Raw genomic sequence first — 24118 nt, forward strand, 5'->3', positions numbered from 1 at the left:
TTTGCCTGTCCCGAGGGTGGGACGGACCTCCAGGGTCGCTCGTGGCAAGCCCTTCTTCAGCCTCCCTGGGTGAAGCAGGCAGGTTGCGGGTAACATGGAGCCTCAAGACGGGAAGCTTCAGATTCCTCTCTGTGGTATTACGATAATAGTACCTAGTTTGTGTTCTGGATTGAGGGAAACGATTCACAGAAAAGCTCCATGCAGTGCCTGGCACTCAGGACGTGTTTATACCTCCTGGTGACCATTAGCGAGAGTTCAAGTGGGTCTGACTACACACAAGGATTTCCTAATGGAACACCTGTTCTGAGGTTTGAAAACAGAAGTTCCCACAAAGGATGAACCCTTTACTCCTGCCTCAACCCTGTCCGTCCACTAAACTTACAGCCTCACTGAGCTTCACTTGCTGGGCTGGCCCTTCACATTTTGATGCTGTCTGCACATTCTCCACACTCTTTTTCTTGGCTCATTCTTCCTCAAAATTTCTCCCTGACCACTAAACACACTCTTCCCTCCAGCTCCCTGCCAGGGCTGTGATACTGCAGTTCAGTCAGGACACAGTCGGGCCATCCTATAAGGTGATACTGCAGTTCAGTCAGGACACAGTCGGGCCATCCTATAAGGTTTCAAAAGCCAGAAATCTTTACAGAAGCACATTGCCACATCAGCCTCCTAAAGACTGGCTAGTTAGTGGATCTGAACTCACAAACCTCTGGTTGGAGCCAAGATCCTAACTATCATGCAACCAGGGCTCCTACTTCAACACCTATCTTGTGCCTTTTTTTCTCAGAAGCCTTATGACCCTTGTGGATACTTGGCTTCCTGGGAGTAGCTCTGAATCGAGGCCTCTAACTCACCCTGACTTCCTCTGCCCTCCCTGCATAGAATGGACATTTGAGGCAACAGATGAACTTCCACGGTGCTCTGTAAACTATGAAACACTACAGAACTGTCAAGAAATGCCCAATAAACTGCAGTTATTGCTGCTGTTAATGAACTTTGTAAGCATTTAATGGCACCTCCTGCATGCATGGAGATGACTCACACACAGTCAAACTTGAGAGGATCAAAGTCAAACTTGAGAGCTTCAAGGGTCAGTGGCCAACCAGGTTCACTTTTTTGTGGGTAAGGAGGTCCTATGCACAAGTGTGCAGGAAAGCCTACTTTGACATCCTCATATAACTTTTTCTTCCTTCTATCAACATGTAGAGTAGAGGTCACGAGCAGGCCATATGCTAAGTTTCATGCAAGATCTCATTGCATTTGTACAGTTAACCCCAGCTAGGGATTCTAAGAACTTTATTTACCAGAGAGGAAACTGAAACTTAGTCTAGTAAACGGTAGACCTGGGATTTAAACATAGGCTGGTCTGATTCCAAAGCTGGAGCTCTGAACTTCTACACCAGATTGCGTTTTGGTGACTGTTCAATCTTGAGGATTGAGAATCATTCCTGGAGAGAGATCATTCCCACTCACTAATGAAGGTTAAAGACAGAAAAGGCGGACACTCAGCCAAGTCCAGCCCTTTTAAAGTCCAACCCTCAAAGACTTATGCAGGTACCTGCTTGAGGGTGAGAGGGGGGACTCACAGCCCCTCTCCTCCTTCCTGTTACCTTGGCTCTGCTCAAAAGGTCTGGACTGGATCCTGAGCCCTGCACGCCCTCTGCTGCCAACATTAGAGTCCTGCATGCAGTGCTTATCCCCAACTTCATTGCACATCTCCTCTGAGGTCCAATTCCAGCTCTGCTCACCACTTTCCCTCCTAGAGAGGCACCAGTCTTCTACCTTTCAAAGGTCAGTCCCCCTAGGAGACACACCCTCTACAGCTCTCTGCCACTGGGAAGCCTTCCACCTGAAACACCTGCTGGCTTCAGGCGTGGCCAGCAATGGATGGTGCTGGTGGAATGAAGCTGTGTGCTTGCTTTTCCTGTTGTTTCTGCTCCCAGGAGGCAGGGTGGTGAAGCACAGAGAGAGGCTCTGGAGCTGGGTAGGAGCCTGCATTCTAGTTCCAGCACTAGTTGTGTAATCTGGGCCAAGTGACTCAAAATCCCCAAGTTCTGGATTTTCCTTTTACTTGGCAAGGCCTAAATAATGATGCTAAAGCACTCAGCATGCAGTGGGGGCATATGCTGTCCTCTGTCGTGAGTTGTATGGACCCCTTCCCATTAAGCTGTGTTTCTGAGTCTACTGACTCCCAACTGTTGAGACAACTGTTCTGAACTGGCACTGCTGACAGTGTGGCCCTGTTAGGACTTGTTAAGAACGTTCCTGGAGCCTACTCTACCTCAAAACCTCTTGTGCCAAACTATCTAGCCCCGAGGCAATTAAGGACATGTACCCTACAAAGCACAAGAAGAAGAAGGGACTGGAGATGAACTGTTGCTCTAAGTCTGCACCTTCAGATGATGAAGGAGCTTACAAACTAGAGATGGTTTTGGATTTTCAGGCCCACAATATTAATCACCTTACTGGACTCAGGTGCGAACTACCCTGTCAGAGAGATCAAGGGCAAAGGCTGTAGTGTCTTACATGCCAGAATTCCAAGGGTCTGAGTGAGTAAATGGATCCAGAGGTAGAACCTGGAAGACCAGACTGAGGGACTGAGGGGTTGGGGTGATCTCAGCTGCTGTCCACACAGGCTGGGGGGGGGGGTGGTCAAGGCAGAGTTTATTGGCCCCTGAGCCTCCTACCCCATTCATCTTCCTCTCAAGGCCAGGCCAGGACTGAGAGGAAGAGTGACAAGGACAGACCCACAAAGACAGAAAGCCCTGCCTGGCAGACAGCCAGGCAGTGACCCATAGGCAGAGGATATGAGTGGAGGAGAGAAGGGGTGCCCTGTCGGGTTTCCTGTCACAGATGGTCTGCTGGCGCCACACTGGGTTTTCCTTCTAGCTTCCTGGAGAAGCGACGCTTGGGCCCCTTTGCCCAGTTGATCAACGGGGCCACTGCTGCCCCTGCCCACCCTGCTGGTTCCTGGATCCGGGGCTTCTGTCCTGGTCCCACTTATGAGTGCCTGCTCTCTGGGGAAAGCCTGGAGACCCTTCCACCTCTCCCTGCCCTGACTCAAGACCTCATTCTGAGGGAACCCAGTCAGTCTCAGCCAGGCCTGGGGCCCTCCTGTTTTCCAAGACGTAACGTGGACATGAGGCTTTCACAGAAAACCTCTGGTGGGGGTGGGGGAGGTGGCAGTGAGTCACTTGGCAGTTTTCAGGGGAGGGGTCAGCATCCTGGGGTGGAGGTGCTGGGTCCTGCTTGCTTTGGTCTAGCGTCACCCAGGACCCCTCTAGGCTGGGAGCTGGGGCTCTAGATCCGGCGTCCACTGGCCCTCAGAGGGGTGCAGGGCAAGTCACAGCTTCTCTTCGCCTGCCTGGATGCGGGTGTAGGCTTCTTGGTTCAGTGGGACATAGCGGCCCTTGCGACTGTCCAGATAGAACAGTGGGTCTTTCACAACAGTCGGGTTAAAGCCTTCCTTTCGGAGCTCTGCCTTCTGGAACTTGTATGTCCCTGGGGGAGTAGAGGAAGAACATCAGATGGTATAGGGAGAGAGGCCAAACTAACAAGAATGCAACCATCAGTGTCAGGGGGAAGAGCTGCTCCTGAGAGCAGAAAAAGGGGACTGAGGGAGGAGGGGGGCATTTCCCTTCACGTTTTTAAAGAATGCTCCACCCAAGGATGCCTTCACACTATTAGCCTGAGATGATCTTTGAATCTTAAAGCAAAACTGTCCCATGAAGTAAAGTTAAACAACACAATAAATCACTCATTCATTGCTGTCAAGTCACAACTGACTCCTAGCTGAACCTCCAGTGGGTTTCCAGTGGCTGTAAATTACACAGGAAAAGACCACCTATCTTTCTCCAGTGGAGCAGCTGGTAGATTTGAACCACTTGCCTTTGAGCTGGCAGTGCAAGTTCCTACCCATTAAGCCACTGGATATCAGTAAAGGATATCTGCCTTGAATACTATGCTTTTTAAAAGAACTACAAAAATAAGTAAATTAAAAAAATTATGTTTTTAACATGATCAGAAAAAAATACATATTTCATAAGAAAAAAAGAAATTAAAAACTATGGGATCATATATTGTTCTGACAAGAACAGCTTGAGAAGGTAGATGAGCTAGCAGCTTAGAAAGCATTGAATTTACCTTAATGGGGGTAGAATAATTTGGAAAAAGAAAGGCTGAACAATTTGCAGAATGCAATTAGTATAACTGAATGGTACAAGGAGAATTTGTGGGTGTATGTTCTGCTATGTATCTTTCAACAATAAAAAGAATGCTCTGTCCATTACACTATATACTGCTTCTATGAGTAGCTCTGGGAAGGGAGACAGTGTCACCCTCCAACCTCATTCTACAGTTGAGGAAACTGAGATCTGGCAAAGTGAAACTCATTGCCCACTGAGCAACAAGCAGAAGGCACCGCCCAGTTGTGTTTTATGGATTCTAAGCCCCACTTGCTTCCTTCATGGATGAGGTCCTTGATGTCAACTCACAATTCATTTGGTCTTCAAACATTTGTGTTCAATGCATCAAATCTATTCTTGAGATGTATTTAAATCAAGTGGGATAGACTCAAGATCCTATCTTAGTTCTGGTGAGCTTGTTTTAATTTTCTTCAACTTCCATGACAACAAGGATATCAGCTATGAAGAAAGAAAAAAGGACATTACAAAAACAGGGGAGAAAGGAAAAAAAATTTTAAAAAAATAGAGGAGAAATAAAAGACCAAAAGAGATGTTAGAAGAGACTGAAAACTGCACTAGAACAGAGAGGTCAAAACAAAAGGAAGATATGTTGAAGTAAAAGAAGTGAAGAGAAGACTTCAAAGGGCAACTTAAAAATTATAATGAAACGTACAAAGAGCCAGAGTTAGACACTCAAAAAGGAAGAACACACTCAACATTTCTCAAGCTGAAAGAAGAACAAATTCAAGCCCTGAGTTGCAATACTGAAGGGTGCTACGGACAAAATCTTGAATGATGCAGTAAGGAATAAAGTCATTGTACCAAAAAGAATGGGTTGTCACTGATCCATTTCAGGAAGCAGCATATGACCAAGAACAATAGTAATGGAAGAAGTTTAAGCTGCACTGAAGGCACTGGCAAAAGATAAAGGCCTCAAGAATTGATGAAATTCCAAATGATCTGTTTCAACAAACAGATGTAGCTCTGGATATGTTAATTAGTCTATACTAAAAAATTTAGAACACGGCTACCTGAAAAACTGACTGGAAAAGATGCATATTTGGTCCCATTTCCAAAAATGGTGATCCAACAAAATGTGGAAATTATTAAAAAATATCATTACTATCACACTCAAACAGAAACTTGCTAAAGATTATTCAAATATGACTGGAAGAGTAGATTGACATGGAACTGCAAGAAATTCAAGCTGGATTCAGAAAAGGCCATAGCATGAGGGATATCACTGCTGATGTTAGGTGGATCTTGGCTGAATATAGAGAATACTGGGAAGATGTTTTCTGACAAATTACAAATAATATTCATAAGAATGAGAAGCCCAGAACACTTAATTGTGCTCATGCAAAACTCTTATCTAGACCAAGAAGCTGTTATCTGAACAGAACAAGGGAACACTGCATGGTTTCAAATCAGGAAAGAGGTGTGTTAGGGCTGTTCTTTCTCCATACCTATTCAATCTTTACGTTGAGTAAACCAGTCAAGAAGTTCGACTGCATGAAGAATATGGCATCAAGATTGGAGGAAGACTAATCAACAACTTCTACTATGCAGATGACACAACCTTGCTTGCTGAAAATAAATAGGACTTAAAACTTTTCCTGCAGAAGATTAAAGACTACTGTCTTCAGTATGGATTACATCTCAGTATGAAGAAAATTCTCACCACTGGACCAATAGGCAACATCATGGTAGACTGGAAAAAAAAGATTAAAGTTTCCAAAAATTTCATTTTATTGGATCCATAATTAACACTTAAGGCAACAGTAGTCAAGAAATCAAAACATTTACTGTATTGGAATATCTACTGTCCAGGTCCTCTCCAAAGTGCTAAAGAGCAATGATGTCAGTTTAATGTGTGCCCGAGCCAAGACATGGACTGCCAGAAAAATGAATGAACAAATCTGTCTTGGACGAAGTGCAACCATGCTGGGGAAGGTGAAGGGTCAGAGAAAGAGAGGAAGACCTTCACAGAGATGGATTGACACAGTGACTGTAACAATGGGTTCGACCATATAAGAGATCATGAGGATGGTTCATGATAGGGTGAATTTCAGAACTGTTGTTCATAAGGTCGCTATGAGTCGTAGTTGACTCAGTGGTACCCAAAAACAACAACCTCTATTGAACTGGCCTTATAACTTGCTTTGGCCAGCAAAAGGCATACTGTGGGAGTTCTAGATATGTCTAGGCCTCAAGGTGCTTTGAGCTTCCTTCATCCCCTCTTGGGGGTGCCTTGAGAAGAGTCCAGCCCTCTAAAGATGAGAGAAACTGTATGAAGCAGTGATGAACCATTCCAACTGAGACCCCCATACACATGTGCTGTTCATATGATGGCCATTTGCCATATGGTAGACATAACATGGATATGAAGCTTTCACTGAAAAACTCTGGGAGGGAGAAGCAGCAGTGAGCATTTCTAAATTAAAATTAATATTAAATAAAACTTAAAATGTAGTTTTCAGTCACATTAGCCACACTCTGAGAGCTCACTAGCCATGCAGAGCTAGTGTCAGTTACCATGTTGGATGTAGATATGCAGCGTGTCCACCACTGCAAAATGTTCTGTCAAACAGCACAGTAAAACCAACCAGCTGGGCTGAGGCAAGTACGAGAGGTGTCTGAGACCACTAAGCTGTTTGAGCCACCACATGACTGATTTCTGACTGACTTCTTGGCAAGACAAAGAGAAGAACTGCTAGGCTGAATTCTGCCTAAAAATGGTTGTTCCACATAATCATAAGCAAATAAAGTTTTGGATGGCTTGTTCTTAAGTAAGGTCTATCTTAAACCCTGGCTTTCCTGGCCAGAGAAGTCACAGGCACTGTCTGATTCTCAGGGAGCTGGCAGTATCAGTCATGAGTTCAGTACTAGTGTCTCCTGGTGCTACAATGGAACCCAAGACCTTCTCTTCACTTATTCCCAGAGTTGTAGGGCCACACCAGCCATGGCAGTAGGCCTTTCATTAAGGGCTAGAAGTTGGCTTGATGACCACATGGGAAGCAACAGGCAGATGTGGCTCAAGGCTGAGCAGCCAAGGAAAGACTGATCATTAAAAGAGGGAAGGAAGGGATGGCCAGAGGAGAGGCGGGGAAGGACAGGGCACCAGGATTAGTCTTTCCAAACAACTGGAGAGCTCCTGAGCCATAAGCAGACCAATAGATAGGCTAGAAATGCTCTGCTGGCTGACAGTAGGCAGTTGCAGAAGTCCCTTCACTTATCTTCCTGCATGGTCCTCACCTACTGTCCACCTAGCAGCCAAAAGCTTTGCAGAACATGAGTAAGGTCAGGTTCCTGCCCTACTCAAACACCTGTGTAGTTCCCTGCTGCTCCTGGGGTCCTGGGTTCTGGCCCATACTAGCCTCTCTGCCCTACCTGACTCTCCTGCCGACCCCTCACTCTGTACTAACCTCAAGTCTCATTCATTCCTCCAGCACCCAAGCTCTTTCTTGCCTTGGGACTTCATGCTTGTTGTTCCCTCAGCCTGGAAAGCCTCCCACTCTCAGACAGTCTTTCATTCAAGCCTTAGTTTGAACATTGTATAGGAGCCTCTCAGTAGCTGGCTGTGATCCACTTTTCGCAAAGCCTGATCTTCTGTATTCCACACCTCACCTGGGGCACTGCTTACCCTATGCCTGCCTCCTTCACTGCTCTAGGGGCTCCAAGAGGCCAAGACTCCTGGCAGAATTTGTTTTCAGCAACCTCAAGGCCTAACACATAGTTGCTGCTCAATGAATATCTGTCCCACTAATGAACCGCCCAGACTGCTCATTCCTGTACACTGAGGAATCAGTGTCTCAACAACCCAGCAGGGTTATGGGGTAAAGGTCAAATGACAGACACCCAGGTGTCTCTAGAAGAAGGAAACAGGAAAGGGCTGGGGTCTGGAATCTAAGAGGTGGGTGAATGAGTCTGGGGACACACCTGTCTTGTGCAGTTCGTGCAGGAAGCGCAGGAAGATGGGGCGGGCATACAGGGGCAGCTCCTTCTCCAGGGATTTTGCAAAGTGCTCCAGGTCACAGCTACTTGTCGGGCTGGCGATAGCAGCCATGCCAGCTCGGCCCTCTGTTCCTGGGGGCAGATGGGAAGCCAGTGAGTGGCTGGTGGCTCCCCTGGTGGTGCCTCTTCACATGTACCCTTCCCCCTGCCACCTTCACACACACACCTGGCACTTCAACGCCATACACTGCCACGTCGGCCATGTCCAGCAGGCGGCTGAGTGTACCTTCCACCTCTGTTGTGGACACGTTTTCCCCTTTCCAGCGGAATGTGTCCCCTGTGCGATCCCGGAAGTACAGGTAGCCCAGCTCGTCCATCACTAGCACATCGCCTAGGGAAGAGCAGAGTGAGGCAGGGTTCACGTACCCCAGCTCTGGGCGCGGGGGCCTACTCCAGGCTCTCTTTGGTGGATCTCAACAATCTTTTACCATAAAGACTGAGCCTGGGGAAGTCCTCAGGCCTTCTCTAAAGGTAGGGGACATCCCCTCAATCCCTTCCTTTCCTAGGAGGGGCTGCTAAGCAGGGATAAAGGGGCTGTGAAGAGAGACCACCTACCTGTGAGGTAGGCCTGGTCCCCCTTTTTGAAGACATCCTTGGCAATTTTCTTGTTGTTGGCACCCTGGTTGAGGTAGCCATCGAAGCGGCGCAAGGGATCCTTCTGGATGATGCGGCCCACCAGTTGTCCAGGCTCACCTGAGGCCAGGTTAAATGGACACAAATTAGGCCCATTCCAGATGCCTCTTCCACAGGCTACCTCCACCTTTGTTGCACTTGTGCTCTCATCTGACTTTGTGACAGTTTCCCATGGAAATGGCCCATGGCCCTGCTCCCCCTGCTTTCAGAGAGCTCACTCTGGCACATCTGGTGCCCACAGATACTGAGTAATGTTTGTTCTCTGAATGGCCAAGGAGATGAGCAAGGAGACAAATATGAGGTCAGCTCTTTGTGGACAGCCTGACCAAAACTGATGCTCCTGAGCTTTTCTCTGTGCCAGGTGCTACTCAGAGAGCTTTCTGTAATCCTCAGGTCACTATGCTGAAGGAGGTACTGCTTTAGTCCCCTCTGTCAATAAGCAAACCCAGGTCCAGAGAATGAGTAACGTGTCCACATCACAGAGCTAAGAGGCTGATCGAGGATGAGTCCAGGTGGCCAGAATCCTCTCAAACCAACATGAAAAGAAATGAATGGACAGGTGGGTCGATGTCATAATGGATAAATAATTAATAGTATGTGGCATGAAAAGAGGTGACTTTTAAGGCACTTTTATGGCAGATGGCCACTGTACAGAGCGGGGCTCCCTCTCTACCCACATATGTTCCATCTTCCTCCTAGGCTAACTCACTCTCTGATCCTAGCTCTAGTTTCATGAATACCTGGCTGGCAGGGAATGCAGACGCCGTCGGGCCCCCGAATCAGTTCCATGGTGTCCTCATTGACACGCACCAGCCGGATGGGATACACGAAGGACAGGATGCGACTGTTGAAGCCACAAGCTCCCACCTAAAAGGTCAAGGCGTGGACTTGAATCGGGGCTGGGGCACTCTGTCCTGGTCTTTCCATGAGGCAGCCATGCGGTAGCCCTGCCCACACCCCTCCTGGGCTCACCTGGCTGTCAAAGTTGCCCAGGCTGCAGTTGCACTCGGTGGCCCCATAGAACTCGGCCACTTGGGGGATGTTGAAGCGGCTGGAGAAGCTGGTCCAGATGGACTGCCGAAGGCCATTGCCTATAGCCATTCGCACCTTGTGCTTGTTTTCAGCTTCTCGGGCTGGCTGGTTGAGGAGGTATCGGCACAGCTCACCGATGTACTGCACAATCTGAGGGTGGTCTTAGTGTGATTACAGGCCCCCGAGGATTCACAATCCCCAAAGCCAAATAGCCCTTCTCCCCCAGGCACTGGCATTCCCTCTCTGGCTCTGTGTCCTCATTTGAGCAAAGTGAATGCTCTGAAGCCCATCAGAGTGGCCACCTCAGTTACGAGACAAACATGCACAAAGCGCGGCTAGTGGGAGGGTAACAGGAACAGCTCATCCCCTCCTCTTCTCACTCACCGTACAGTTGTACTTGATACAATCGTCCCAGAACCGGGATGCTGAGAACTTCTTCCGGATCACCACTGTCATGCCGTGGAGCAAACACTGCCCTACTCCCACAATGTTTCCTGAAGGCAGAGGTGGTGCTTAGAGGTTGGGGAGATGGGAGACTGTTCCATCTGGAGCCTCCTCTTGCCGCACCTCTCGACAAGCCCTTTCCTCTGCCTCTCCCTTTTCTATCCTGTCCCTCCTACACAGACAGATCACAAGCCACACCTTCTCCAACACTTTACAAGACTCCCCAGTGCCAATGAGGTTGAGGGCACACTCCTGAGACTGCCCCGAGTGCCTCTGGATGGCCCTGCTCCCATGGCCACAGCACTGCCATTCAATCAGAACTGATTCCATGTCTGCCGAGTGTGGGCACACCTCCTCCAGGATGCTGGGGCTCCATCATTGTGTGGGGCCTTTTGCTCCCTGCCCTCAACCACATTCACTGTGCCATTTTCTATGTTACAATTAGGTGGGTCCCTTCATTCACCCTGCCCTAAACTCATTCTCTTGACTCTAAGTACCCTGATGGTAGGAATTACATTTCTGGTACAGCACCTCAACCTCAAGCCCCTGAAATAGGCAGCAAAGCTGTGCACATCTGTGGAATGAGCTAAGTGTGGGACTTGCTTGGGCTCCCCCTGGGGCACTACTACCCCCCAACCCCCGAAGCTGCTGTGGTATTCCTCCTTTAACAGAAAAAGAGGCTCAATGGCTCTGCATTTCTGTCCTTTGCATGTGGGTCTGTATCTGAGCCCAGATATGATTCTAAGCTCCTGTGTTTCCACTAAGACATGCTAACAGTGGGGAGGTGAGGCTCCTGTGGAACTGGATAGGGGGTTCCTAGGGACTGAAAGGGCTGGGCCTGGATTACCTGCAGAATGATAGAGGGGGAGGCAGTCGTAGACAATGTCATCTGGCCGCATGCGGAATCCGTAGTATACCAAAGCAGCCATACGGTAATACCTGGGGGGAAAGAGGGCGGAGGGCTTGGTGAATGCCTAGAAAGCAGGGGTAGCTCACGGGCTAACTCACCCACCGGGTACTGGCCCCTTACCTGCTGTGCACCACAATGGCAGCTTTGGGCATCCCAGTGGTGCCCGACGTGTAGATGTAGAAGAGTTTATCTGATAAATAGGAGAGACACGACAGCTATGAGATAGGGCAGCACAGCTTCCTCACCTTGCCTAGCACAGGACTAGGAAAAGAATTGGACATCAGACAGATAGGCCTTTTTGTGTGCATCCTTCAACACCTGCTTCCATCACCCTTACATGAAGTCTACGTTGATGACTCCAGATACTAAGCTGGGGATGGTCTCTGCCCTCAAGGAAGTCATGACTGAGCCAGACGGTCAGGCAAGAACCCAGGCTGTTCCAACAGTGAGCACAAAATTAGATGCAGGTGGGGAGCACTATGGCCTGTCAAAACAGAGTGGAGGTATCTGACCCAGGCTTGTGGGAGAGGAGCTGGCACCAGGGTGAGCTTCCAGAAAGAGGTGATGCCAATGCCAAGTCTTAGAGCGTGGGCAGCCCTCAGCTACAAGGAGTGGGATATTCCATATAGCGGCAGAGCTTGGGCAGCTTCTCTACCACTGACCATGTGTTCATCCCATCCTTCTGCCAAGAACAGCCACGTTACAGGCTGCACTCACGCACTGCCTGTCGAGTCGGTTCCGGTTCACAGTGACCTTCTATTGGGTTTTCATCATAACGGGAAGACACTGCCTATCTTTCTCCTGAGGAACCACTTCACCATTTAAACCACAAGAGACTCACAGCCTTTGGTTTAGCAGCACAATTCATTCCAGCCTATGCCACCAGAGCTCCCTCTATGGTTTGTGCTAGTGTTCTTCCAAATTAGGCCCTTCTGGGAGCTCTGACAGCATCCTTATTTGGAAGCAGACCTTTACAGATGTAAATCAAGTAAACCCCAAACCAAATCCACAGCTGTCCAGATGACTGGGTCTGACTCCAGTGACCCTCACTCTCGACAGGAGGAAATGGCCAGTCTTTCCCCACAGAAGGGCTGGTGGTTGGAACTGGCAACCTTTTGGTTAGCAGCCTAACATGCCGCATACTACTCCACCAGACCTCCTTAGTCAAGCTAAGAAGAGGTCAAGTTATATTCAAGTGGGCCCTCCCCTAATGATTGTTGTCCTTTTCCACTGACTCAGTGACCCTACAGGATGGCGTGGACTGGCCCAGAGAGTCTCCAAGGCTGTAACCTTTACAGAAACTTTCTACCATGGGGTAGCTGGTATGTTCAGTAAACCTTTTAGTTAACAGCCAAGTGCTTAATCACTGCACCACCAGCACTCCTGATGTTTTTACAAGAGGGAAATATAGGCACAGACACAGAGCGGGACAGGGCTATGTGAAGATGGGGGCAGAGATTAGAGTGGTGCTTCCACAGCTGAGGAATGCTGGGAATTGTCAGCAACAACCAGAAGCTGGAAACATGGAAAGATCCTCGTCTAGAGCCTTTACAGTGAATGCAACTCTGACGACGTCTTGATTTCTGACTTCTTGCCTCCAGAGTTACAAGAAAATAAATTTCTTTTCTTTTTTTTTATATTTTAATGAAAGTTTATAAAGAACTTGGATTTCCATTCATTCATTGTTGTACATTTTCCTCCCCTCTCCAGTTCACTTTTTTCTTTGGGAAAAAAGTTCTTTCATTGTTATGCAGTCCCCACCCCACCCCCACCCCCACCCCGGACCACTTTACTATGCAGCTCTTATTCTGGATTCTTGTGAAGCCAATAATACCTAATCATATATTCCTTGTATACGGTTTTCTCCCTCATCTGTTTCAATGCCGTGTACACTATTTATCTACTCTTTTCTTAGTTTCCCCCCAATCCCCGTATCAGTCCTATTCTATAACCGTGGCATTATAAAGTATTTGTCTTTCTGTGACTGAGATATTTCACTCAGCATAATGTCCTTCATGGTCACCCATTTTGTATAATATTTCATGAGTTCTTTGTTTTCCAGTGCTGTATAATATTCCATTGTGTGAATATACTACAGCTTCTCTATCCATTTGTTTGTTGTGAAAAAAGCAGCAATAAACCTGGGTGTGCATAATTTCTATTCTTGTAAGACCACTTGGTTGTGGTAATTTATCACAGCAGTCCTAGGACTAACAAGAGTTTTTGTACAAATCCCAGAGGAACACGGTTCGAATCCACCAGATGCTCTGCCGGAGAAGGAGGCGCAATATCCTCCTGTACCAGTCAGATCTGATTTGACGGTACACGCACACAAAATAATAATAAAAAAAAAGAGTTTTTGTACAAGACTGGTCTGACCAGACTAGACTCCTGGAGGTCAAGAACTCTGAAGTATGATGACTCCATATATCCTACATTAACCATCTCATACCTTCTGAATGCAAACTCTGGGTTGGGACCCAGGAGGTCACCCAGGTGAATCAGCCAGTCTCTGTCCTCAAGTGGCTTATAAAAGCACCAAGGATATCACTCAGCCAAAAAGAGAAATGAAATAAATACTATCAAAACACAGAGGAACACTGAAATCACATTGTGTGAAGTTAGTCAGTCACAAAATAAACCAGAAGCTGTAGTGTCTCTCAATTACATGAAATATCAAATACATATACTCCCAACTCCCAAAAGCCCTACAGGGCAAGGATGAGGTGCCCCGGAGGTTTTCCAAGGCTGTCAATCTTTCTAGAAGCAGACTGTCACATCTTTCTCCAGCAGCTGGGGAGCCCAAACTGTTAAGATTTTGGTTTTGGCCAAGTGCTTAACCACTGCACCACTTTGGATCACTGCAAATACATAGAAATCAAAACTATTCACAGTTACTCTGTGGAAGAAGCATTGGTAATGTACTCAGCTGTTAACCAAATGGTTGGGCCGTGGAGCCTATTCAGTGGCTCTGCAGGAGAAAGATCTAGTCATCTGATAAAAGATAAAAAACAACAGATAAAACACCTGTTGCTGCTATCAAGTCAATACTGAGTTGGAGTGACCCCACAGGACAAAGCAAACTGCCCCACAGGGTTTCCTCTCCCAGGCCTATAATCTTTATGGAATCAGACTATCACCTCTTCTTCCCACAAAGTGACAGGTAGCTTAGAACAGTCAACCCTTTAGTTAGCAGCCATCACTGCACCTCCAAAACCCCTTCTGGGAAAGATCATCTTCTGTCTATCCTGACTCATCCCTTGCAGCTCAGGAAACCTGACTCTGTCACATGGGGTCACTATGAGTTGAAATCAACTCAATGGTGTCTAACAGCAACAACTAAGGGGTGGAAGAAGGAGGAGTTCTTGCTTACTACCATCGAGTTGATAGTAATGATGGTGGAAATAATTTGGAAAAGGACCAGAAGTGGGGAAAAGGATAGGGAGAATGGTTGCACGACTGGAGTGTAAATCAAAGCTGCTGAACTGTACACGCAGAAGTTGTAGAGATGGAGTGTATCTTGTTATGCATGCTTTCTCAATTTTGAAAAAGCCCAAATACTGAGGAGGCAGGACATGTATAAAAACCAAACTCAAACCCATTGCCATTGGTTGGTTCTGATGCATAGCGACCTTCCATTGGGTTTGTGAGGCTGTAAATCTTTATGAGAGAAACTGCTCATCTTTCTTCCATAGAGCAGCTGGTGGGTTCATACTACTGACCTTTCAGTTAGCAGCCAGTCTAGTGGATTATAAACTGCACCACCAGGGCTCCTTACAATGTGCACAAAGGGGAAGTTAAGCAATAATGACCAGTTACGGAACACTTCCTGCTACACCCTAACTTAGGACTTCACTCACTGTAATCTTTTCAATTTTCAAAGCCATTCTATAAAATAGGTTCTATTACTATCCCTGCTTTTATGGCTGCAAGAAGCTCAACTCGGGGCAAGCTAGGTGCCTGAGGCATCACAAAGGAAACAGTAAAGGTGGGGATCTGAACTCGGCTCTTGTTGGAGAGTTCTTGTTGAAGCTGTGTGGCTTTCCAAGGAAGGAAGGTGTGGGAAAGGGGGGAGTCCAAGGCAGACTGAGGTGTGGAGGAAGAGCCAAAAGAGGGTCAGGGAAGCTTCCTGGAGAAGGGGAAGAAAAAGGCAGCCTGCAGAGACAGGATCAGAGCTGGAGACCCAACAAAAACTTGTGATGAGCAGCAGCTGAAGAACTGTCCTTTGTCCCCCAAAGCCCAGGGAAAATGCGAAGAGCACCAGGTTCCCACATCCTCCTCACATTAGGCACTATTGTGGTTATGTACTGTTAAGTTGGAACCAACTCAAAGTTGACTCTCCAGCTGGTTTTTAGAGGTTATAAGCTGTATAAAAGGAGACTGTCCATCTTTCTCCTGTGAATCAGCTGGTAGATTCTAACAGCATGCCTTTGGGTTGGCAGCTCAACTCTTTACCACTAGGCCATCAGAGTTCCTTCATTAGGCATTAATGAGTGTTTTTTTCAATAAACAAACAAACTAAAAAAGTGTACTTTGTGAGCTCTTGTGAGCTTGATACCATTGGAGGCTGCTTTACACATCATCTCATCTAACCCTCATATTAATCTGGAGTGTCTCAGGATTACTGTCCCCATTTTCCAGACAGGAAAACAGAGGCCCGGGAAGGTGAAATGATTTGTTGTAGGTCATATGTCATGTTCTCAGAACCCAGGCCTGTGGCCCTAAGGCCAGTGCTTGGCTCTCAAATTATCTTAGAGTCAATGGATGAGGGCTGGGGACAAACCTGTGAAACCCTTGTCAGGAACACTGGGCAGGTGCTTGGGGGCATCTTCCAGCAGGGGGTCCAAGTGCTTTGTGCCAGCAGGTACTTCACTGGGCTCCCATGGGCCAGAGCAGAAGAGACTCATCGAGGGGTCCAGGCTGGTGTGCATCTCAGAGACAGCTATGGGGAGACAGCACTGGTCAGTGCACAAGAAGGTAGCTCAGCAGGTGAGTCAGAAAGATCCATGTTCCCAGGACCTGTGTCCATGTCAGAGTGGATAAGGTGTCAGGAAGAGTGATTCAGGTGTGCGATAGGAGGCCACTTTGAGAGATGTGGTAAGGCATCTGGGATGTCATGGTAACAGAAAAAAGATGCTGACTAAAGAGAGAGAGCTCTCATTAGCTTTGTGTTAACTACATCATTGACTTCTTAAATGCATTCTCCTACAGACTCCTACATGTATCTCCAACATAACCCGAGCACTCACACTCACTGCCATAGAGTCATTTTGACTCAATGACTCTCCATTGAGTCTCTGAGGCTGTACGCCATCATTGGAGGGGACTGCTCATCATTCTTTCTATGAGCACCTAGAGTATCTGAACTGACAGTGACTGATGTTGGGTTACCAGTGTGATTCGCTACAGTGACACCATCGGAGTTCCCTAAACCTTAAGAAGTAGATATGAATAAAAAACAGCTCATTCTACAGATAAAGAAAGGAGGTTCTAAGAACAGAAAGGGAGGGTTCACAGCTGGAGTGTGCTAGGCTTAAAGTTCAAAATCAGCTTCGCCTCATACCCTGGTCTAAGTTCACCTCTGCCACATTATACTATCGGATCTGGCTGGAAGGAAAGAGAGGGCACTGGTGGTCTTTGAGTCCTTTCGGAGAGCAAGAACCCCTCTCAGACTTCCCCATACACAGATGTTTGTCTTCGCTGGAAACAGGCCAGCCCTAACCTACCCAAATGCACTTCCTCTGGCTTCTACCTGTCTTCTTAATACCTCTTCCTTTCTCCCCTTTAGCATCTGAGCAACTTCCGCTGTATGTTGCTTTGCCACCACACCAGTATATGGAGAAAGAACAGTGTGGTCACACTCAAGATTGATTTAAAAAATGTGTGGAAAAGAACCTAAAATTTTTAAAAATCTGAACTTTACAAAAAGAGTTGAGACTAGATAACTCCCTGAAACCATTCCGAGATATTCTAAACCTTGAACCAATTATCTGCTAAAATCAATTTGTAATCAAATGGCAGATTGGCTCACAAAGAATACTGCTCATGAACACTGCTGCCCATGAGAACTATACTTCACAAAATCATCTATGTGAGACTGAAAGGTCAAGATTTAAAACACAAAGGAAACGTTATGGAAGGCCTGGCAATGAGATGACTAGATATGGTGCAAACCAACAGGAAGTAATGAGAATGTTCATGATCATGGAAATGTAATGACTGTCAGTGAACAAGTGTGTAGAAACTCCCATGAAGCCGCTGATGGATTTGAACTGGGTTGGCAGCCCAACTCCTTATCATTAGGTCACCAGAGCGTTCTCCAGTTTGGTTTTTTTAAAAAGACCAAATCCAACTTCCACCATTTACTGACTGAGTGATCTTAGGTGGATTCCTTAAACCCACTGAACCTGTCTCCTCATCCATAAAACTAGATGCCAATCCCAGCCTCTCCAGATCTCTGAAGATTAAAGCTGCCACTCAGCGAGCTGAGCTCAGCATCCTGTCAAAACACAGACTGTGAGGCGCTCAGGCAATGGGTTCACATTCTGATTTTATAGATGAGGCAAACCAAGGCTACTGCTGCTGAGCTGAGTGAGTCACGGAGATCCCATCAGGCAGAGTCTAACTGCCCCATCGGGTTTCCAAGGTTGTACATCTTTATGAAAGAAAATTGCCTCATCTTTCTCCTTTGGAGAGGCTAGTGGACCTGAACCAATGACCTGTTAGCAACCACATGCTCACTCCATTGCACCACCAGGGTAGCTTATACATGAGGCAAGTGAGGCTTCATTAGTCACAAGAATGTTTATCATCACACCTGTGTAAGAGCTTTAGAGGAAGTAGCTTTTGAAAATAGTAAGGGGGTGGTGTAACAACTGAGAAAATGAAGGCACTGAAAATTCAAGACTTCCAGGAGCCCTGGTGGCTTAGTGGTAAGGCACTGCGCTGCCAACCCAAAGGTACATGGTTTGAATCCACCAGCTGCTTTGTGGGAGAAAGATTAATGGTCTCTGAAAACCCACTGGAGCATTGGCTGTGGGTAAGTTCTGACTTGATGGTCCACACAATAGCTTACAAGGGGAGTCAGTCCATGTGGTTTGACCCCAAGGCGTGTGCCCTCAATCACTGAGTCCCCAGATGGGAACTGTGGCCTGTGTAAGGTCCCTTGGGACAATGCATCTGCCCTCCACTCAATCACTCACCCCCTAGGCTCACCTGCAGCCATCTCACTGCCAAAGATGAGGACCTTTGCCCGTGACGTGGTCAGGCAGTGGCACAGGGCATCCCGCCGGAGGTTGGTGTTGATAAGTGCTGCCTCCACGCCCAGCTTGGCCATGCCCAGCCACAGGCCCACAAACTCGTTGCGGTTCTCCATGAATAAGGCAGCCACATCACCTGAGGCCAGGCCTTGGGCCTGCAGGAAGTTGGCTAAGCTGCTTGAGTAGTCATCCAGCTGTTTGAAGGTCCAGTGAGTATCCGTGCCCTCAAAAATCAGGGCAGTCTTGTTGGGGTGGCGCTGTACCGTAAAGGCAAACAAGATGGGCACAGTCCGCTTCTCCCGCAGGTACCGCCGCACCTTTGCCTTCACCCTCAGGAGTACCATGCCGCCACTATGTGGAAACAAGGAAGCCATGTCTGCCTGGTGAGCCAACCTGAGACCCACCAATTCAGATCAGCTATAACATTCCTCTTTCCAAGTACCTACTAGATGCCACCTTGCTTTGTCTCAGACACTTTGGGCATGTTAGGAGGGGCCAGTCCTTGCACAAAGACATCATGCTCAGAGAAGTGGAGGGTCAGTGAAGGAAGGGAAGATCCTTGATAAGGTAGATTGACACCATGACTGTAATAGTGGGTTCTAGTGTGGCAGAAATGATGAGGATGGCACAGGATAGGGCAGGGTTCAGATCAGATCTGACCTTCAAAGGGTTGTCTGAGTTGTACTCAACTCAATGGCACTTAACAACTAGATGCCAGGCACTGGATAAAGCCTTCTATGGGCCCCATCTTAACAATGCCTTACAGTAATGCTGAGAGACTGGGACAATTACCCTTTAACCTATATACCCAAGGAAACTGAGGCTCAGACAGTGCAGTGGCTTGCCCAGGGCTTCACAGACGAGATGTGGCCAAGCAAGTATTTGAATCCCAGGTGTCTCTGGTTTCCTGAGTTCAAACTATTGCTCTGTCAAGCGCTTCTCAGGTTCCAAACACCACATATGGAGCCCATCTAACAGAGCTTCCCGCTCTCCTCTTCACCATAGTATGTAAAGGGTGAATATGCTGTTCAACCTCTACCTGTACCCTAAATCCTGTTTGGTGCTGACTCCGAATAGATGTTCAGTAAGCGCTTGTGGCATCATTTGGCAATGTTAACTTTCCTGCCCACTCCACCCGCACTTTCTAAGCCGAAATGCCTTCAGTTCTCTGAACTCTGTGCCACTGCTGATGCTGCTTCATCCACCATTGTCAAGGCTCAAGGACTTTTCCTCTAGGAGACACTGCTTCCTCATTCCCTTGGTCTAGTGTGATCTCTCCTTGCTTTGCTACACAACCTTACTGCTCTGACCACCCTTCCTATTGTGGTGTCCCATTCTATAATCAATTCAGACAACGCTGAGCCAGTGGGTGTAAGCAGGGACCAGTGCTAGGCGCTGGATCCCAGGGGTGAGCAAGGCTACCGGCGGCTCTGCCTGTATGACCCTGCCATTTTAGAGGTTTATTGTGTCTCCTTATCTCTTTGATAAGACCAGTGGGAATCTGACCATAGGAGCAAACCTGTGTTGTTCCTCTCTGGGCCCCAGAGCCCAATGGGGTGTCTGGCACAGAGATGAGGACAGCAGGTGCTTCTAGCAGCAGATGCCCCTGTGATCTATGACAGCTTTGGTAGCAGGCTGTCTTGGACACCTGACTTAAGGTCTTCTTTAGGATTTCCAGTATCCCTGGGCCCTTTCAGATTCATGCCAACCTGAGGGGCAGGACCTTTCTCACTGGGAATCCTCTTCATCCTCCACAAACTACAGGGTGTCCTTGAGACCTCCTGCAGGTCCCCTGCAGCACACATGGCTGTCTGATGGTGTCAAGACTGTTTCAGACTAAGAAACTCAAGTTAGGGCAATTCCCCAAGAGGAGACATTGACCTTGGACACTGACCCAGGTAGTGTCCAGGTACGGGGCAGGGATTCCTCCTCTGGGACCCCCATACCTTGTGTGAAGGTCACAAGACCTGGTCTGGGAAGACTTAAAGCATGAGAGGCTGATATAGCAAGGGGTACTCCAGGAAGCGCCTGGACCAGGTACTCACAAGATGTCGCGTCTGATGGTCTTGAAAAAGATCCGGAGGAAGCGCCAGCCGCCAGACCCCAGGTAAAGGAGCAGCAGAGAGAACCCCACCTGGGTCCAGGGGAGTTTCAGCACCAGCTGGGAGAATAGCAGTACCCCCACCAGAGACGCCCCAAGCAGCATCCTGGCCTGTGGGTACAAGGTGATGAGTGTACAAAAAAAGTCTAGTTTCCCTGAGTTTCCTACATCCTGGCCCAGACAAGCAGCTTCCTTCTACCTCAAAGGCTGAGACCTAGCCACACTGTTCAGGGGCTGAGGTTTCTAAGTGTCACGCCTATTGCTGACTGGGAAGGGCAGGCTAGAGGCCATGAGATATGAGGCGAGACTTTTCAAAGGTGAGAAGCGGAGGTTGACTAGTTCTCTCTCCATGCGTCCTTGGTAAAGACCCTTTTCTACTTTAGGGCTTAGCCTCCTTTTCCATGTTATGGTGTCCTGAGATTGGCTCTCAGAGGCCTTCTCAGGGCCGTATGTTTTCCTAGCATTGAGGGTCCCCACCCAAGGGAATGGAGGGTAGAGACTTAAGTGGCTTTGTGTTAATGCCGCCCCCTCGCCCCTAGGTTCCCAGGTAGGTTCTGTAGTTGGCTAGGCACAGGGCACGCCTTGCCTCTTCTGGCCGATAGAGGGCAGCAGAGTAAACGAGTTAGAGTCGAGAGGTGACCACACTGGGAGAAAGGGGATAGAGAAAGAGGGCTTTGAAGGCAACCTAGTACCTTTAACAGAAGCTCAGGCGAATGGTTGGGTCTGGGGTTTAGGAGGACGGAAAGTGCTGACTGCTGCAGGGGCTGGGCTCAGCCGAGGACCATGCAGCTCTATTTCTGGCGCTTTGTACACTTGCTCAAGAGAACAGCAGATGGGGACTCAGTATTCCTTCAGGTTCTCTTATTCTTGGGGAAGGGATGAAGGTCACGGCTGTGTGAATTAACCTGACAGTCTCAACGCCAGAATAAAAAGAGTCCAGAAAAGAGGGAACTCTTACAGACTGCACAGATGGACCCTTCTATTCCCCGTAAAAAGCCAAAAGCCAGAGGACCAAACCATGTCCCTCAACCCCAAAGCCTTGGCCTCCAAGATCCCCAGTACTCTGGCTTCCCAGGGTTCGACGGAGCAGAGGGCTTACTAAAATCCGTCCCGGAAAGCCAGGGGATGGGGTGAGGGCAGGAATGGCAAAGGTACCAGTTCCCTTCGGTTCCCATCCCGGGTGACGCGGACACCCTCGCCTCTAGAAAGCTAGTAAAACGAAGCTAAAGCTAGAGGGGCAAGTCGCGCCCCCGACCCCACCCCACCCCACCCCGAAGCAGGCTCGACCACTTCCCCCGGACTCGGCCGGGCACATTCTCCCGCTCAAGGACTCGCTGGTCGGGCCTGTGCTCACCTGGCGTCGGCTCCGCTGCGCGGTGCCCTGTCCAGATGCGGCCTGGCTGCGGTAACCGAGTGAGGGGAGCGGAGGGCATCAGCTGCCCCTGGGCGCACAGATCCAGGTCTCAGCAGCGCTCTGTCGCCTCTGAGCCCTGCATGGACCGGCCGCCCGGGCAGCCCCACCCGCAGCCCCGCCCCGTCCGCCCGCCTGCCACGCTCCTCCCCCGCCCGCCTCCCGCAATCCAAACCGGCTATGCGGGCAGGCAGCACAGGTTCTAGCGCCTTCCCCACGGCCGGCGCTCCGCATAGCCGGCCGCGAAACACACCCTAGCACCGCCCGACGCCGACGGGCCTCAGGCAGCCCTGCGTGCGGGTCAGGTTTGGGCGCTGTTTCCGCGGTGCACGCAGGGAATTGTAGTCCGCGCAGCGCAGCCCCGCCTGGTGGCGGAAACCACACTCTCCACCCTCCTCCCTCCCACCTGAGGTCACCTAGAGTAGTACACTTGTGGTTGCTTTCTGATCCCACCACCGAGTCCCCTAGGTATCAGGAATAGGGAGGACATCCCCGTCTGCACTGTCAGCAAAGAATCTGGAGGCCGCATCTCAGTTCAGGATTTTTTCGCAATAGTCCAGAGTTCCACCTAGAAGAGGGCGGTTTAAGGTGGAGAAGTAGAGCAGAGAAGAAACTGTGTGGCACAATGGATAGCGCAATGGACTTCTAGCTGGGTCTAAGGTGGCCATTCAAAGGTTGTGGATTTGAATCCCACCAGAGTTGACTTTTAAGTTCCTCTTTTATTTCTTTCGGATATTTTATGGCCTTCACTACCTTTATAAGGGATCTCTGTCAGTTGAGAGCTGCACTAAATAACCAAAGGTGGCCCCTCTCTGATTTACAGCTCCCTAGAAAGATGACAGTCTTCTCTTGTGCAATTTACAACGTCAGAAATTCATCTTTTTGGAGTTAAAAAGGTTGAAAAAAAACCAAGGTTCTCTAGAACCTGAAGCTGCTATAAGCTTGTGTATTCTTAGGTCTGCCACCCTGAGAATCAGCTCAACTTCTGCAATAACAATACACTTAGTACCTTTGTTGCTACATCTGGATCCTGACCCATCCCTGTCACGTTTTTACGGCAGTTTGAAGTCCACACAAAGGACATGGATCAGAACCATGCATAACTTTACACTTTGATCCCGCTATTGCCCTACAGTAAACCAGTTAACTTCTCCAATCTAAATGTCACACTTGTTTAGCCCAATTCCTAGGCCAACTTCCCAGCCCTCTGGGTTTCTAGATCTCAAGATAATTAACTTGCTTCTCTCCTGGCCAAAAAATTGGTCATAGCATGGTTACCCCATTTATTTGTCTTTATAAATTACCAATTGCCCTGAGTTGATTCTAACTCTGTGTCTGTGCTCCACAGGGGTTTCAGTGGCTGACTTTTTGAAAGTAGATAACCAGACTTTTCTACTGAGGCACCTCTGGATTGCCTCTTATTTTTAACTTTTCTCTTAGTGGTTAGACCATCCAGGTACTGTCTTTGGTTGATTGAGCCACTTAATCTTTTTTGCTGGATAGTCTAGTGGCAGCTTTTAAAAGGATGCGAGAAGGGAGGCAATTTCAAGTTTATTCATGTGGATTAAAAGTGACATTTAAACAAATGTGGATTTGGAGCTATTTTTTTAATATTTTTAAAAATTAATTTTAATGAAAATTTACAGAGACTTTGTATTTCCATTCATTCATTGTTGCACTTTTCTTCCTGTCCACCCCTCCCTGCCAGTACACTCTTCCCTATGAAAAGTAAAGAAACCAGAGAGAGCAACACTGCTATCTTCAAATTGTTTAGTCTAGATGGGCACATAAATTGGTCAAGCACTCTAGGATCAGAGACTAGCATTAGCATGGGTTTGCAGTCATGCAAATGAGTACTTTACCAAGCACTTACAGGTTATTGTAATGATTTGATTGCTTTTTATTTACACAGATCTGGTGTACACTCCCAGTCCCAACTGTGAAACTGAGAATCACTTCTCCCCACGTATCCAGTGTTTTTTATCTGGAGAATGGGAATATGACCATCATAGTCTTACCCCCCAGCACTAGGTAAGGATTCATTGAGATGATGCAAGTGAAGCTCTTAGTACATATAAGGCTCTGGGCCAGCACAATTCTCTAAACTCCAAGATGGCAGGAAGCAAGATG

At 48.1% G+C, this 24118-nt stretch overlaps 1 protein-coding gene across 1 annotated transcript; it reads right to left on the reverse strand.

The window, feature by feature from the left end:
* Positions 1 to 3343: 3343 nt before the first annotated feature.
* SLC27A4 (solute carrier family 27 (fatty acid transporter), member 4) lies at positions 3344 to 20682 on the reverse strand. Its single transcript, XM_006892503.1, has 12 exons — positions 20522 to 20682; positions 18433 to 18827; positions 16001 to 16159; positions 11338 to 11407; positions 11155 to 11246; positions 10248 to 10357; positions 9804 to 10013; positions 9572 to 9698; positions 8754 to 8891; positions 8365 to 8529; positions 8124 to 8270; positions 3344 to 3501 (listed from the first exon to the last, which is right to left on the reverse strand). The coding sequence occupies exons 1-12, from the start codon at positions 20680 to 20682 to the stop codon at positions 3344 to 3346; spliced, it is 1932 nt and encodes a 643-aa protein (XP_006892565.1).
* Between the last annotated feature and the right edge of the window lie 3436 nt (positions 20683 to 24118).

This window comes from Elephantulus edwardii, unplaced genomic scaffold, assembly GCF_000299155.1.
Source record: "Elephantulus edwardii isolate Elephantulus edwardi_28Jun2011 unplaced genomic scaffold, EleEdw1.0 scaffold00116, whole genome shotgun sequence".
In the NCBI taxonomy this organism is placed as follows: Eukaryota; Metazoa; Chordata; class Mammalia; order Macroscelidea; family Macroscelididae; genus Elephantulus; species Elephantulus edwardii.